The sequence below is a fragment of the Oryx dammah genome, unplaced genomic scaffold (genome assembly GCF_014754425.2).
Source record: "Oryx dammah isolate SB20612 unplaced genomic scaffold, SCBI_Odam_1.1 HiC_scaffold_3, whole genome shotgun sequence".
In the NCBI taxonomy this organism is placed as follows: Eukaryota; Metazoa; Chordata; class Mammalia; order Artiodactyla; family Bovidae; genus Oryx; species Oryx dammah.
The window spans coordinates 102016792-102032762 of NW_024070187.1; the positions used below are offsets into that span (position 1 = coordinate 102016792).

The following is a 15971-nucleotide window of genomic DNA, read 5'->3' on the forward strand; positions in this document are numbered from 1 at the left end:
GTAGTAGATATAATGGTCATCTGAGTTAAATTCACCCATTCCAGTCCATTTTAGTTCGCTGATTCCTAGAATGTCGACATTCACCCTTGCCATCTCCTGTTTCACCACTTCCAATTTGCCTTGATTCATGGACCTGACATTCCAGGTTCCTATGCAATATTGCTCTTTACAGCATCAGATCTTGCTTCTCTCACCAGTCACATCCACAACTGGGTATTGTTTTTGCTTTGGCTCCATCCCTTCATTCTTTCTGGAGTTATTTCTCCACTCATCTCCAGTAGCATATTGGGCACCTAATGTGGTCCGCTGGAGAAGGGAATGGCAAGCCACTTCAGTATTCTTGCCTTGAGAACGGCCACATAGTAGGGACTCAAAGTATTTGTAGAACTGAATCAAAGTCAACTTTGGTGTTAGAACAAAATTCAAATAGAAATGAACCGCAGAATGGTGATGGCCTTCGACACCTCCCTCCACCTCCCTTTCATCTGTTCCCTTCTTCCTTCTGCTTCTCTCTTGCTTGTTCTCGCACCTTTGAATTGGTCTCCCTTTCTGCATCCCATTCCCTCTCATTTCCTCTTTTACCTTCTCCCTCTCTCTTCTTCATTGCCTCATCTCCACCTAGTTCCAATGGTGATTGTGAGCTCTTGACAAAAATGTTTAGTTCTGATCATGTGGGAAGCCAGTGGAGAAAACCAAGAAACAACCTGAGGTCTGTGGGCAGAAGACACCTACAGACCTGTTGGCCGGTCAACCGGGCCTGTCTGAGTGCCTAGACCCCTCTGCTTTTAATTGGTCTTGGCTGAGGCCTTGTTCAGATACTTGTTAAAAGCTTCTGGATGATTCTAAGATGTGGCCAGGGTCTGGTCTCCCCCGGGTCTCTGAGGAGAACTAGACAAGACACAGACTGTCACACAGTAACTGGAAGGTCACAAATTGAGGTATGAGGATGGGGTGCTATGGAAGGGAGGGGCTTCATTTGGGGGAGAGTCAGGAAGGCCCCAACAAGGAGCAGGTGGGGTGAGCTGAGGTGTAGGGAGGAGAGGTGCGGGCAGCAGGCACTAGGGGAGCCAGGCCCCAAGGTGGGCAGGACAAGGTCCATCCAGGGAGCTGAGATGGGGGTGGGGAGGCTGAGCTGGTGGGGGTTTTATCTTTCAGGGCAGTGGGAAGCATGGAAGGGTTGGAAACAGGAGGGCAACCCAACCCAGTTTTCATTTCAGTGAGTGCTCAGCTGCTGTCACGTATGGAAGGGAAGGGAGGGCTTTGTGAGGAGGCGGCAGGTGACCAGTTACCCTTCCCAGGCAGGCGGGAGGAACAGTATGTGCAGAGGTGCAGAGGCAGGCAGGAACAAGGATGGGGAGGGGACAAGGAGGTGCTTGAGCAGAAGCCAGGGCAGGGAGTGTCAGGGGTGGCGGTGATGGCCCTGGATGGCCTCCTGTGCCAGATTGCAGCACAGTGGACTGAGGGGGAGCCGAGGGGGGTGTTGCTGGTCAGTTCAGTTCAGTTCAGTCACTCAGTCGTGTCTGACTCTTTGCAACCCCATGGACCACAGCACTCCAGGCCTCCCTGTCCATCACCAACTCCCAGAGTTTACCCAAACTCATGTCCATCAAGTCAGTGATGCCATCCAGCCATTTCATCCTCTGTTGTCCCCTTCTCCTCCTGCCCTCAATCTTTCCCAGCATCAGGGTCTTTTCCAATGAGTCAGTTCTTCACATTGGAAGAAGGCAGATTCTTCAGCCAAAGTATTGGAGTTTCAGCTTTAACATCAGTCCTTCCAATGAACACTCAGGACTGATCTCCTTTAGGATGGACTGGTTGGACCTCCTTGCAGTCCAAGGAACTCTCAAAAGTTTTCTCCAGGACCACAGTTCAAAAGCATCAATTCTTCATTTTAGGGGACGTCTCTGGCAACTGTGGGCAGGATGGGAGGGGAAGCAGGAGATCCAGTTAAGGGTCAATGCAGGAGTCTGCTGAGAACAGGTGAGGGGCTGGGGACAGGTGAGGAGGGCACAGGGCGTCACCTGTCCACTTCCATTTCTTCCTCCCCTAGAAAAGCACCTGACTCATTACTTGTTCCTTACCTGTTTAGTTGCTAAGTCATCTCTTTGCAACTCCACGGACTATAGCCCGCCAGGCTCCTCTTTGTCCAGGGGATTTCCCAGGCAAGAATACTGAAGTGGGTCGCCATTTCCTTTTCTAAGTGATCTTCCCCAATTCAGGGGTCAAGTCCACATCTCCTGTGTCACAAGCGGATTCTTCAGCTCTGAGCCACCGGGGAAGCCTGGGTGTGGGGTTAGCCCTGCTCAATTGAGTCAGTTTCCTATAAGAAGCTTTCCCAGAAGACACACACACCAGATCTACTCAACTGTGCGCTCAAGGGAAATTGGGGAAATGTAGTCTCTTGGATGGAGAAGGCAATGGCACCCCACTCCAGTACTCTTGCCTGGAAAAATCCCACGGACAGAGAAGCCTGGTAGGCTGCAGTCCATGGGGTCACTAAGAGTTGGACATGACTGAGTGACTTCACTTTCACTTTTCACTTTCACGCATTGGAGAAGGAAATAGCAACCCACTCCAGTGTTCTTGCCTGGAGAATCCCAGGGACAGCGGAGCCTGGTGGGCTGCTATCTAAGGGGTCGCACAGAGTCGGACATGACTGAAGCGACTTAGCAGCAGCAGCAGTCTCTTGAATGATGTATCGCATCCCTGAATAAAATCCTGGGTCTGTTTCTGTGGAAAGAAGATGAGTTGATAAGGGGAAGCCATATAGAAGCTTAATAAATATTTGCTGAATAAATGCACCCTGAGTTCAAAACACCTGCTCTGTCTGTTCATCCACTGTCAAACCTTTATTCAGCACCTAGGGTGTGCCTGGCAGGGGTGATGGTGAAGACAGAATGAAGGCAAGTTTCCTTCCTGAAGGACCTCAGGGCTAGGGTGGATGCAGGGGGGAAGCAAGCATCACCCATTGAAACTGGGCTAGAAGTACCTGGGGCCGTGGGAGCCTGCAGGAGACCTGTCCCCCGCCCCTCGTGGACATTGACCGGAGCTGAGTGTTTCTGCTGGGCCCATGCTTCTCTGCTGTAGCTGCAGTCAGGGTGCTTGCTGCCTGTCACATGCTCCTCGGGCTGGGAGGGGGCGTGTGCTGGGTCGGGGAAGCCCCACAAATGTATCCCTGCTTGTCTTTTGGGGCGGGGACAGCTGGCTGTGGCCATTTGGGCCTGTGGAAAGTTGAGGGACAGGATTCCCAGAGTCCCTGGGTAGGTGCCACCTCTGAGAGTGGACACAGAGGAAACTTCCACCCAGGAAGGGGAGGGGCCTGGAGCCTCTGATGCTGCCTTGGGGAACCCGGGGGTGTCTTGGCTGAACAAACAAGCTCCTCGTCTGCTAAGTGGAGTCTGGGAGCTCATAGGAGGCAGTTTCATTGGCAGGACCAAGCGCACGGGGCCAGGGCCCTTCCGCCAGGCCACGTGCCGTCTGCTGTCCTCACCAGGGGAGGGGGTTCAACTCCCTCCTAGGGTCTTTGGGAGGGCTTGACGGGGACAGACTTGGAGAGAGCAGTTCAACCAGGGACACCCACCACTCTCTTGACCTCTTGTGTCTTGGTCAAGGATGCCCTGGGCCATGTTCAGGATGAATCGCTGCCCCTGCCCCGGGAGGAAGCTCTGGATGCTTGTGGAAGCCAAGACCCTGACAGAGCACCTGAACAGAGGAGCTCAGCAGGTGCGTGAAGGAGGGGCCTTCATGGAAAGCGACTGACGGGCTAGCCGCTTACGATGTCCTGATGACCCAACGGTGGTGGTCCCTGCTCTGCAGACAGGAAGCTGAGGCTCGGAGAGGTAGAGTCCCTTGCTCACTGCCACCCAGCTGGGAAAAGTGGACTCAGCCTCCACAATGCCCATGACGAGGTCTGTGATGCAGGCTCAACCCAACATTTAGGCTCACTCCCTCCGCCCTCAGAAGGGTGCCAGGCAGGCAACACACGTGCCAGCCTTGGGCAGCAGGGTCCTTTCAGGGGGATTTGTCTTTGGAGACCGTTTGATGGCCAGGAGCTGCTCTGTTTCCTGCCCTACCTCAGTGACAGCTCAGGAGTGAGACAGTTGTAAGGTCTGGGAGCAACCAGGCTCGAAAGCCGCTTGTCTCTAAGCTGATGGCAACCAGTGTGTCTGCTCACAGCCTCGGGTGCAGCTTCGGGGTGTCTGCTGCAAAAGCCGGCGCACTCAGGGAGCCTCAAAGCCGCGGTGTCCACCTGGCTGTCTGCGGTTTGCATACAGTCCTCCAAGGTCAAGTTCAGTTTCTGTATAAGGTCGGTGATACCCAGTGGTGCTGCTGACCGGCAAGGCTGACCATTCCCCTCTAGATTTCTAGGGAGCAGAGCGGATAAGTCAGACAAGGTCAAGTTTGTCCTTGGGGAAACAAGCGGGATCCATTGGCAAAGCCTGGGTATCAGCTCCTCCATCCACTCTGTGGGGCTGGGGGCTGGGAGTTACGACTGCATGACCACAAGGGTGTAGGGCTGAGGGAGGTGTCCTGGGCTTTGTGGTCAGAGGAGGTGGCTCTCAGACCTGATTCTGCTGCTCATCAATGGATGGTCACTTGCTATCACTGAGCTGGGTTCCTCATCAGACAGGCAGTGGTGACCCTGAGGCCACCTTTGGAGGCTCAAAGGCCTTGAGTCACGAGACATCCTGCCTCATCCTAACAGCAGATGTTGCTGTTGGTGACACTCTCCGAAAAGTTCCCGGGAGGGTCTCCTCCCTGGTGGCTCAGATGATAAAGCGTCTGCCTGCAATGTGGCAGACCCGCGTTAGATCACTGGGTCAGGAAGGTCCCCTGGAGAAAGAAATGGCAACCCACTCCATTACTCTTGCCTGGAAAATTCCATGGACGGAGGAGCCTGGTGGGCTACAGTCCACGGGGTCGCAAAGAGTCGGACACGACTGAGCAACTTCACTTTCCTTCTTTTCTTTCTTTCCTGTCACTTCCCAGGCCAGCCCTCCGAGGGGCCCCATGCATGGGGCTGTGTCCGGGCTGGACGAGGCCCTCCTGTTTTGGTCCCCGGCCCGCAGACCACGAACAAGCTCCCCAGGGACCTTGCAGGATCTGACCATGGACAGGTGAGGCCAGTGGCCTTCTCCATGCCTGGGGTGCTAGCTGGGTCTGATCAGCCCTGCTGTGCATGCTGCCTAGTGTGACCACCATTCAGCAAGTGGGAGAGGGAGGGGAAGAAGCTCGGGGTTGGAAGAAGATTCTGGAAATAATTGAGAGGGCGATTTGAGCCCCGGATGAGGAGTGGGTAGGAAGGGAGCCCCAGCTGTGTGCATGGGCCCAGCTGCCACATAGCAAACTTCATCTCCTTGAAACCTCCCTACCACCTGCAGGGCAAGAGCCATGACCCCCTTGTTCTGCAGAAGAGGAGGCTGTGATTTCCCAAGGCCTCCCAGCCCTGGAAGGGACTGAGGTCCCGTCTCCATAGCCCACATTCCACACCATGCTGTCCCCTAAGGGTTGGGAGCCTGGTTCCAAGCAGCCCTGATGTGGTCCTGGAGAGAGGGGTCTTCCTGCATTACTTTCATTCACTCACCTGCTGCCTTGAGCCTGCCTGGTGTGCTGTGTCATGTCCAAAGTGGAAAAGAGCCGAGTCAGTCCTGGGGGTGGGAAGAGCTTCGTAGAAAAGTTGGACCCCAATGGAAGGACGGAGTTAGACAGACTGGAAACCAGGGCTGGGCAGCGGAAGGGCAGGCCAGCTGGGAGGGCCCGCCAGGTAAAGGGGGCGAGGCTGGGAGAGGCCATGGGGCGGGGCGGGGTCATGATCACAGGTGAGCCGAGGGCTCCCGGTGAGGCCGAACAAAGCCAGGTTTCACCTCCCAGACTGGGGCTATTACCTGAGTTGGGCCAGTCCTCCTCTCTGGTTAAATGCATTGAATGAAAAGTGAATGTGTTAGTATCCGACTCTTTGTGAGCTCATGGACTGTAGCTCACCAGGCTCCTCTGTCCGTGGAATTCTCCACCCAGGAATACTGGAGCAGGTTGCCATTTCCTTCTCCAGGGGATCTTCCTAACCCAGGGACTGAACCCAGGTCTCCTCCACTGCAGGAGGATTCTTTACTATCTGAGCCACCAAGTAACTATAAAAATACATTCAAAAGTATCTCTGGAACCCCTCCTGTGTGCGCTGGACTGTTCTAGGCCCAGGGTCCCTGCCTTCAGGGGGCAGATGGCCTACACTGTGTGTCCACTAGAGCCTCCCATGGCGCTGGCCTGCTCTATGTCTGTGCCGTCCAGCAGAGGAGCCGTGAACCACACGTGGCTTCTGGTTACTTGAAATGTGGCTGGCGTGACTGCAGAACTGAGCGTTAACTTTTATTTAATTGGTTTACATTTGAAGAGCCCCACGTGGGCTGTGGCTACCTTATTGGGCAGTGCGGGGCTAGGGCGAGAGGTAGCGGGGGTGGTTCGACAACACACGCACAAACATCCTACATGATCTGAGTGAGTGGAGGGCGCGATGGAGGGAGGTCAGGTGGGGGTCAATGGACAGACAGTGGTAGAAGTGGCCAGGGGGTCCTTTTTGAGGAAGAGACGTTAGTGAAGCAAGAGAGAGGTATGGGGGTGGGGATGGACTTTCTAGGCAGAGGGGAAAGTGGGTGTAAAGGCCCTGGGGGCGCTCACAGGCCTGCTTGTGTTAGGAAGACCCATATGGCTGTGTGGGGAGATGAGGCCAGAGAAGTGGAGAGGGCCCCTGTGGGGAGAGGGGCGCTTCACACCTTCTCTTCTCTTCCCACCCCTAGTTTACTCCAGCGGAGCCCAGCTTGGATGACCAGACTCTCTTTCTCATCTGTGGCTGCCCCCCAGGGCGGTCCATGGACGGCTCACCAGTCCCTGTGGAGCTGACCTGGGTTCCAGGGCAGAAGCTCACAGCCAGGCCTGCCCAGGGATCCTCTCTCCATGTGCAGGCGTCTGCATGCCCTCCCCAGGGCCGGGCTGCGGGCCCAGCTCCCTTGCCACTGCTACTCCTGGAAGCTCGCCCAGAAACACTGCACACCCAACAGGTGCTGGAGGCCCGGCCCCTGCCCACTCCCTCCGCTGCAGGACACCCCTGCTGGGGCCACCACCGGGCAAGAGGCCGCACTGCCTTCCTCGGCCAGGAGGCCTCGTACATTTCACATCACCAGTTTCCCGCGAGAGGATCCGAGGATGGAAAAGACTCTGGGAAGGAGGGAGGAGGAGCCCCAGGGTCAGGGTGGAGATTGGAGAGGCAGGAGGTGAGGACTTGGGACAGAAAGCAGGCAGAAAGCAGGGACAGGTGTCAGCTGGGTCAGGAAAGCAGGGAGAATCTGAGGGTGGAGGCTGGGGTCAGGGCCCCAGAGGGCGCATGGATGAAGGCCGGGGCTTCTGAACCCCTAGCTGCAGCATCCTACCTTGGGCGCAGCCGGGAGCTTCCACTACTTGTTCTGCAGGTAGAGACCTCAGGGTCCTTGGAGGGTCCTGAATCCTTGAGCAGGTGGAGACACAAGGAAGGGCATGTCTGGGGCCTCCAAGGAGGAGAAGGAGAAGTAGGAGGAGGAAGGCTTTCATCATCATTAGAGGAAGAAGAGGCCCTTGCAGCCACCTTCTCTGGGTCTCTGGGCACCAATGGGCCATCTTCAGTGGATGCCCAGCCCCTTACAGAGCAGAGCAGAGCCATCGGGAGAGTTCAGGGCAAGGAGGAAGACCCTGTGTGGTCTGGAAACGCTCTGCTTCCCCCAGAGGTAAGCCCTGGGGGCGAAAGACAGGAAGAAGAGGGGGTGAAGGAGCTGTCCAGCCTAGGTCACAGGGATGTCCTGGAGGAGCCTGGCTCGGAGGACAGTGAGGCCGAGGAAATGCTTTCCCTGTTGGAGGAAGAAGGTTCACCACCATCTCCTGGATCGGCCTTCTGGTCCAAGGAGGCCGGAGCTACCCATCACCCCTCGGCTCCAAGTAGAGTCCTTGACCAGTCTGCACTCAGAATAGAGGAGTTCGAAAGGGAGATGGAGGCTTGTTTCCAACGCCTCTCCATCCTGAAGCTTGGGAGTGGGGGCTGTGGACAGAGAGCTTCCTCATTGGCAGGAGAAACCTGGGGCTTTGCTCAGAGATGGTGCAGCTGCCAGGGGGTCCTGCACCCTCAGCAGGCTTTGACACACCTGGGTTTGGATATTTGTTTTGTTGAGAGAACAAACCCCAAGGACCCTGGTGAAGATGTTAAGCGGGGAGAGACTGAGGCCCTGGGAACCTGCAGCCTTCTTCCAGGACTGATGTTGGATTTGGTTGACCTGAGCCCGGGCCCTCCAGCAGGGCCCTCTGAGCATGATGGGAACCACCTCTTGCAGCTGCCGAGAGCCCTTGAGAGAGCATGGAGCAGGTTTCATCAGCTCATTTCTGTATTGAAGAATGAGAGAGACAACGTTTTAAGTGATAATGCCAGGCTTCAGGGAGATCAGAAGAGATGCCACCAAAAACTGCGCGCCATGGAAAAAGAGAGGGAGAGAAATGTGAAAAAAATATCCGCGCTTGAACAGGATAAGAGCGTGCTGTTAGGAGACATCTCTCACTTAAAGAGGGAACTGGACCAGTATGTACAGGTCATTTCTGAGCTTGAAGACTGCAATGGGAAGAGTTACTGCAAGATTTCTGAGCTTGAAGAGGAAAACGAAAGATTGAAAGGGCACCTGGGGCAAATCCAGAAAGCCATGTCCACGAGCATCCGAAAATCCAAAGGTGTGATGGAGCGCGTCACCCTGGAAAACTGGGAGCTCGGTGCACTGACTTCGGAGCTCAGGGTCAGTTACAAACGGCTGATAAAGGATATCGTCCTGGGAATAGAAGACATGATCCGCACCTTCAGAGGGGAGAACGAACACCTTCTAAGAAGGATCCAAGTCCTGGAAGGGGAGGTCGTGTTGGGGAGCAGCACAGGTGGGGGGCCTTTGGTGAGAGCAGAGGAGCATCTCCAGGGGAAAAGCACGGTGGACCAGGTAAACACAGTAGAAAGAGGGGTGCAGGTGACTCAGATGTCAGGGCAACCGACTGCCAGAGGCCCCGGGCCGCCCTCAGAGCAGGATATGGGTCTGGCTGAGGGGTGGACGGGACCGTGCTTAGGCCTGGACAATTCCAGATGCGGTGCTGATTCTACTGCTCCGTCACTGATCCGGGGAGACGCCACAGCATCCAGGGCCCTGCAGGGAAACACCGATGGGTCAGGAGTGAAAGAAGCGCATTTGGAGAAAGAGGAAAAAGCACCAAGCTGTTCTGCGGACCAAGGGCGAGCACCGAAGTCGCCGCGTGGTGGCATCCGGGTAGGTTGACTCTGCGTGGCTGCTGAATCATCTTGCTGACTTTCTGTAGCACTGACCACATCCTTTACTCCAGCATCCTCCAGCAGCCCTGAGAGGGAGGAACAGTCACCATCCCCATTTACCAAATGAGGAAACGTAGGCACAGAGAGGTTAAGTGACTTGCCTCAGGTCACACAGCTGGGAGGGATGGAGCCCCCATTCTACCTGGGGGTTCAGGCTCCAGAGTCTGTATTCTTGCCTACGACAAGAAGATGTGAGTCTGCCTCTCCGCTCAGGCTGTCCAGATGGGTATCTGGTGGAACATGGAGAGGGTGTTTATCCTTTAAGATGAGAGCTTGTATTTTCAGACCAAGCAGTTTTTCAAACAGCTCAAGTCATTATTCTACTTATCAAGTCTCTATTGGTACATATGTATTTATTTATATTGAAGTATAATTGACACCCAACATTGTGGAAGTTGAAGGTGTGCAGTGTGTTGACTTGATACATTTCTATATTGTAATCTGATTACCACCACAACTTTAGCCGACACCTCTATCAAGCTGCACATTGGGGCTTAAAAGGAGACAGCAGGGGGCTTTAGGATTTAAACAAGGTTCAAACTCACCTCTGCAGTGACTACATCCGTCCATGACTTCTCTGAGTTGTTTTCCTCATCCGTGGACAATACTCCACTTTCAGGACTCCTAGGATGAAATGCTCATGACCTTGTTCCAGAGTCTGTAAGATATACGTTTGTATATATTTGTATACATTCCTATCTGATCTCTCTGCCTCTGTCTTTCTTCTCTTTCTCTCCAATTTTATCAATCACTTCACAGGATCATCTTTTGGTTTTATTGATGTTCTTTATTGTATGTGGTTAGTCACTTAGTCATGTCTGACTCTGCCACCCCATGGACGATAGCCCGCCAGGCTCCTCTGTCCATGGAATTCTCCAGGCAAGAATGCTGGAGTGGGTTGCCATTTCCTCCTCCAGGGAGTCTTCCCAACCCAGGGATCAAACCCAGGTCTCCTGCATTGCAGGGAGATTCTTTACCACCTGAGCCACCAAGGAATGTCTATATTTTATTTCATTGATTTCTTCTAATAACTTCATTGTTTCCTTCCATCTACATTCTTTTGGTTTAGTTGACTTCTTTTTCTGGCTTCTTGTGTTGAAAATTTGGATCGCTGATTTTCAACTGCTCTTCTTTTGCAATTTATGCATTTAAATCTATGCATTTCTTTCTAAGCACTGTTTTAACTACAACCCACACATTTTGATAAGTTGTACTTTTTATGTCTGTTCAGCTCAAAGTAGCTTCTAATTTCTATTGTGATATCTCCCTTGACCCATGGGTTATTTAGGAGCATTGTTGTTGGATTTCCAAGCATCTGTGTAATTTTTTAGTTATATTTTTGTTATTGATGTCTAGTTTTATTTCATTGTTGTCAGAAACATACTATATATATTATTGTAGTCTTTTGAAATTCATTGAGACTAGTTTTATTGACCATGTGATGGTCTATTTTGGGAAATATTCTGTGTGCCTTTGTAAAGAATGAATGCTCTGCTGTTGCTGAGTATTAATTAGGCCAAACTGGTTAATTATGCTAATCAAATCTCCAATAACTTTACTGATGTGTGGCCTATTCGTTTTGTCATCTACTGAGATGTCTTTTAGGATCTCTTCTTTTTGTTATGTTAGTTTTGATTCCTGTTTTTGAAGGTATTTCTCAGCTACGCACAGATTTAGGTTTATGATGTTTTCCTGGTAAATCAGTTCTTTAAAGATGATGAAATGTCTCTCATTTCTCACTTTTCTTGCCCTAAAATGGACTTTGTCTGATATTAAAATAACCACAACAGTTTCTTTTCGTATGTGTTTCCATGGTATATTACTTTTTTTATACCATCCATATTTTTCCATTCAATCTATCAGTATCTTTATATATAAAGCATATTTTTTAGAAGCAGCATATGGCTTTTTTTAAACTTAGCTCTGAGTAAGTTTGACATCCTCTGCTTTTTAGTTGGAGCGTTTGTTCCATTTTTGTTTCATATACATAATGGTGTAATTGGCTTTGTTTTTGCCTTGTTGGTGTTTCTATTTGTCTGATCTGTTGTTTTCTTTTATCCCTGCTTTCTTTCCTTTGTTTTTGGTAAACTGTTTTCTGTTATTCCATTTTCTTCTCCACTGGCTTGCTTTTTCATGCATTTTAATGTCATTCTTTTAGTGGTTACCCTAAATATTTCAAAATGTATCTATTAATCATTAAAATTTACTTTAGTACTTTTACCATGTCTCAAATAATGCAAAAATCTTTTAATAGTTTAACTCCATTTATTCCTTTTTATCCTTTTCATTGTTTATTTTTGTCAACTATGTTGCTTCTGTGTATAATATCCCTTATAAAGCACTATTAAGATTGTTTTAAACACTCAATAATTTTTTTTTTACTTACTCATCTCTTTCTACGTTCTTGTACTATTCATTCTTTCTTCTACTTCTGTGGATGTGTTTTACAGTCATCTGAAGAGCTTTTTTATTTCTTGTAGTTTAGGGTCTGCTGGTGATGAATTCTCTCAAATTTCTTTTTAGGAGAAAAATTTTTCGATTCCACTTTTAAAAGATTTCTTCCCCTTGATTCAGAATTTTAGGTAGGCAGATATGGTTCCTTCTTTTGACACTTTAAAGACCTCATTTCATTGTCTTCTGGTTCTCACAATTTCTATTCAGAAATTGAATAATTTGCCTTTTTTCCCTTGACAGAAATGTGTCATTTTACCACAGACTATTTTTAAAGATTTGCCTTTTATCTTTGGGTTTTGGCAGTCAAACTGTGATATGTCTACATGAGGTTTTATTTATGTTTATAAATAAAACCTTTAGTTTTTCTGTTTGATTTGATTCAGACCTTTGGTTTGAAACTGTTGGAGTCATGTCTTTAATCAGATTTGCAAAGTTCTTGGCCATTAGTTCTTTAAATATTTTATTCTTTTCAATGTTTCTCTTCTCTCCTAGAAACCCAGACTTTTTTTTTTATTTTTTTTACTTTATCCCCACATCTTTTGAAGCTCGTCTATATTTTTTTCTCTCTTTGTGCATCAGTTTGAGTTTTCTATTGGCCTGTCTTCTAGCTCACTAAAAGTTCTGCCATGTCCTGTTTTCTAATAAATCCATCCAATTAGTTTTTAATTTCATTTATTGTATTTTGCAATCAAATATTCATTTTACCCTTTCTAAAGAGATTCTGATTCTCTGTTGAAATACTCCATACTGTCATTCATTTTGCTCCATCTTTTCCTGTGTTTTAAAGAAATATAATCATAGTTATTTTGAAGCTCTTATCTGCTAACCCCAGTATGTAGATCACTCTGTTTCTATTGACTATTTTGTTTCTTAGTTAAATCCCACTTTTCTGCTTCTTCATGTGTATAGTAATTTTTTTTTTTTTAATGTTGAACACCATGCAGAACATACTGTAGGGATTCCTGTTTATTAGCTTCCTCTAGAGCAGGTTGAGTGAGTTTTATCCTAGTAGGGAGCTGAATGACCAGCAGACCATATTATTCCCTCGCAGGTCTATTTCAGTTTCCCCCTCAGTACCAGGGCTTGATTTTACTCCTAAAGTATGGCCCTTGCTTCTAGGGCATGGCCTTTCAGTGGCGTCAGGCGAGTTCTCAGAGCATTGACTAAAGATTCTCCACTTTGGCTTGGCCATCTTTGTAGCAGGGCATGACCTCCAAAATCTCTTCAGCAACTGACCTCCCAGCTTCTGTTCTCTGCTAGGCTTCTGTTGCTGTTGTTCAGTCACTCAGTTGTGTCTGACTCTTTGCAACTCCATGGACTGTAGCACACCAGGCCTCCCTGTCCTTCACCATCTCAGAGTCTTGCACTATGCTGTGCCGCTTATGATTCAACCAAGTACCCAAGGGTATTTCTAAGACAGTGTCTGGATTTTTTCTCTGCAGTTCACTTCTCTCTGCTGCTTTGTCCCACACATCCCAGCTGTCATAGCATCCCTGACCCCAGTCTCTGGTTTCACTTAACAGGACCACAGTGTTCAGCTTGGGATCTATTTCCCTAAGCCATGGTTTGCAAAATGTTCCAGGGGGAATGTGGAGCTTGTCTTGTTGGGCTTCCTTTTTTCTCAAGGATGGTAGCCCTGCATTGGTTGCCATTCATGCCTGCACAGAACTGTTTTTATGTAGTTTCCTCATATCTTAAACAGTTGTCAAATCCCAGCTAGTCAGACCAGTTGGGGACTGGAACTCTGAGGAGGTGAATTTCAAGCTGAGAGTTTCAAGGTTTGAAAGGAGAAGCAGATGAAGAACATTCCAGGCAGAGGGAGAAGCAAGTGGCCAGGCCCTGAGGCAGGAATGAGCCTGGGTTACTGGAAAAGCAGAAAGTTGCCAGCAGAAAGTTGCCAGCTGTATCACACTGGGCACGTGTGAGGTGTAGCATGAGGTGTAGATGGGAAAGCTGTCATGAGAAAGACCACAGAAGGCCTTGTAGGCGCTAATTATGATCACTTCTAAATGCAGTGGGAAACTATTGGAGGGTTTTCGTCAGAACAACGTGATTACATTTCTATGGTAAAAAGAACACTGTTTGCTATAAAGACACAGGGAAGACACAAGGAGAACAGTCAAGAGGAATTTGCCGAGAGATGATGCTAGCATAGAGGAATTTGAAATTTTAAAAAAAACATAGAGGATTCCAGACAAAAACCAGAGTTGGAATTAGTGGAATTGGTGCTGGACAGGAGGCAGAGGGGGAGGAAAGCTTTCCGTTTCCTTCATCCCAAGTCACAAACCTGATCGTGTTTTTATTTGTTTAAAATAAAAACCCTTAAAGCTTTCTGTGTCTTCCTGTCGCACTTGGTACAAAGTCCAGATTCCTTTTGGTGAGTTATAATCTGGCCCCTTGGAAACGTCAGCCGTTGCTAGATAGGTCCCCAGTCTCTACACTTCTGGATCCTAGATTTGCTCCTCCCACATCCCAGCTTTCTCCTGGGAACTGCTGCTCACCCTCCAGATCTCCTTTCAGGGCTTGCATGCGGGCTAAGTCACTTCAGTCATGCCTGACTCTTCGTGACCCCGTGGACTACAGCCCACCAGGCTCCTCTATCCAGGGGATTCTCCAGGCAAGAATGCTGGAGTGGGTTGCCATTTCATTCTCCAGGGGATCTTCCCAACTCAGGGATCAAACTCACGTCTCTTACACTTCCTGCATTGGCAGGTGGGTCCTTTACCACTAGTGCCAACTGGGAATCCCTCACTTTAGGGCATCTCCTCCCAACCCTCCAGGATAGATTCCGTGCAGAGATGGCTCACGCGCATCGCTCCCACGATGCCATTTTTGTAGCCTGCAGTTGGCCGTGATGGTGTTTACACTACAAAAGTCATCAAATGCTGCGCATCTGTGCGCCCTACCTCCCTGGAGAGTGGAGAGAGCCTCTGAAAGTGTGCCTGCCCCAGGCTCTGACCGTCTCTTCCAGTAACAGGGGTCACTGGCGCAGTCCCACATGGCAGGCTGGGCTGGCCTCCACCCCGGACTCTCATCCTCTTTAGAATGTCCTGTGGACGCTCTCTCAGGATGCTGGGGATAAAACCCAAGTCACTGCAGAGCAGGGAGGCAGCGAAGACACCAAACTTCCCAGAAAGGCCAAGTTGTTTTGCAAGTCTTAGATTTTACGGAGCCATTCGGAGCACCCATCTGTTCTTGAGGGGGCCCAGTCTGTGAATCTCAGGCCCACGCTTTATGGATTTCTATTAATTAAAAAAAAACACATTCTGCTATCGTATTCCTGGCTTACAAGCCACCAAGTCACACTTTGTCCTCTCTACCTCCCTGCCATCTTCTCTCTCCTCTCCTCTTGCCAGCTCACACTCAGGTCAGGAACACGTGGAAGAGATGTATTGTGGACTTTCAATTCCCAGGGAGGCTGCTTCCAAAGCTAGACAGCTGGGACCATGAGCAAGGTTGTGTGAGACGTCTCAGGTTTCTGGGGCCCCTGACTCATTGCAGTTGGAGCTTTTATTATTAGCAGGACTGCTCCCTCCCAAGGCCACCTTAGTAGCATGAATCAAGAGCTTAATGATGCTCAGGCCTTTGATACAGAAAGTCACACTCTGATGACCTTAGGGGAAGAATGAGAGCTGTGTCAGATAAGGCTTTCTGTCACAGCCCCAATTACAGCAGCAAAATATTAGAATAATCTGAGTATTCAGCATACCACAGGATGCTGTATAGAAACTAACAACAGGGTCTTAGACATTATTTAATGATATGGAAAAATGCCCATGACATGATATTAAGGGAGAAAAGCAGGATACAAAAGATATATATGGCATATAAATGTTATATAGAAAAAATATGTGGCTATATATGTGTGTGTGTGTGCACGCTCAGTTGCTTCAGTCATATCTGACTCTGAGTCCCTGTGGACTGTAGCCCTCCAGGCTCCTCTGTCCATGGGATTCTCCAGGCAAGAATCTTGGACTGGGATGCCATGCCCTCCTCCAGGAGATCTTCCTGACCCAGGGATCGAACCTGTGCCTCCTGTGTTTCCTGTATTGAAGGCAGAACAGATTCTCTACCCACTGAGCCATCAGGGAAGCCCTCTGTGTATGTGTGTGTGTGTGTATACACATATACACACACATAT

The 15971-nt window shown here is 49.6% G+C and overlaps 1 protein-coding gene across 1 annotated transcript in view; it reads left to right on the forward strand.

The window, feature by feature from the left end:
• The window catches only part of CUNH4orf50 (chromosome unknown C4orf50 homolog), a 66606-nt gene that overhangs the window by 23199 nt on the left and 27436 nt on the right, over nucleotides 1–15971 (forward strand). Inside the window, exons 4-6 of the mRNA XM_040237334.1 lie at nucleotides 3612–3723; nucleotides 4990–5117; nucleotides 6792–9314. Of these exons, the coding sequence (XP_040093268.1) occupies nucleotides 3612–3723; nucleotides 4990–5117; nucleotides 6792–9314 (2763 nt within the window). The remainder of the gene's footprint in view (nucleotides 1–3611; nucleotides 3724–4989; nucleotides 5118–6791; nucleotides 9315–15971) is intronic.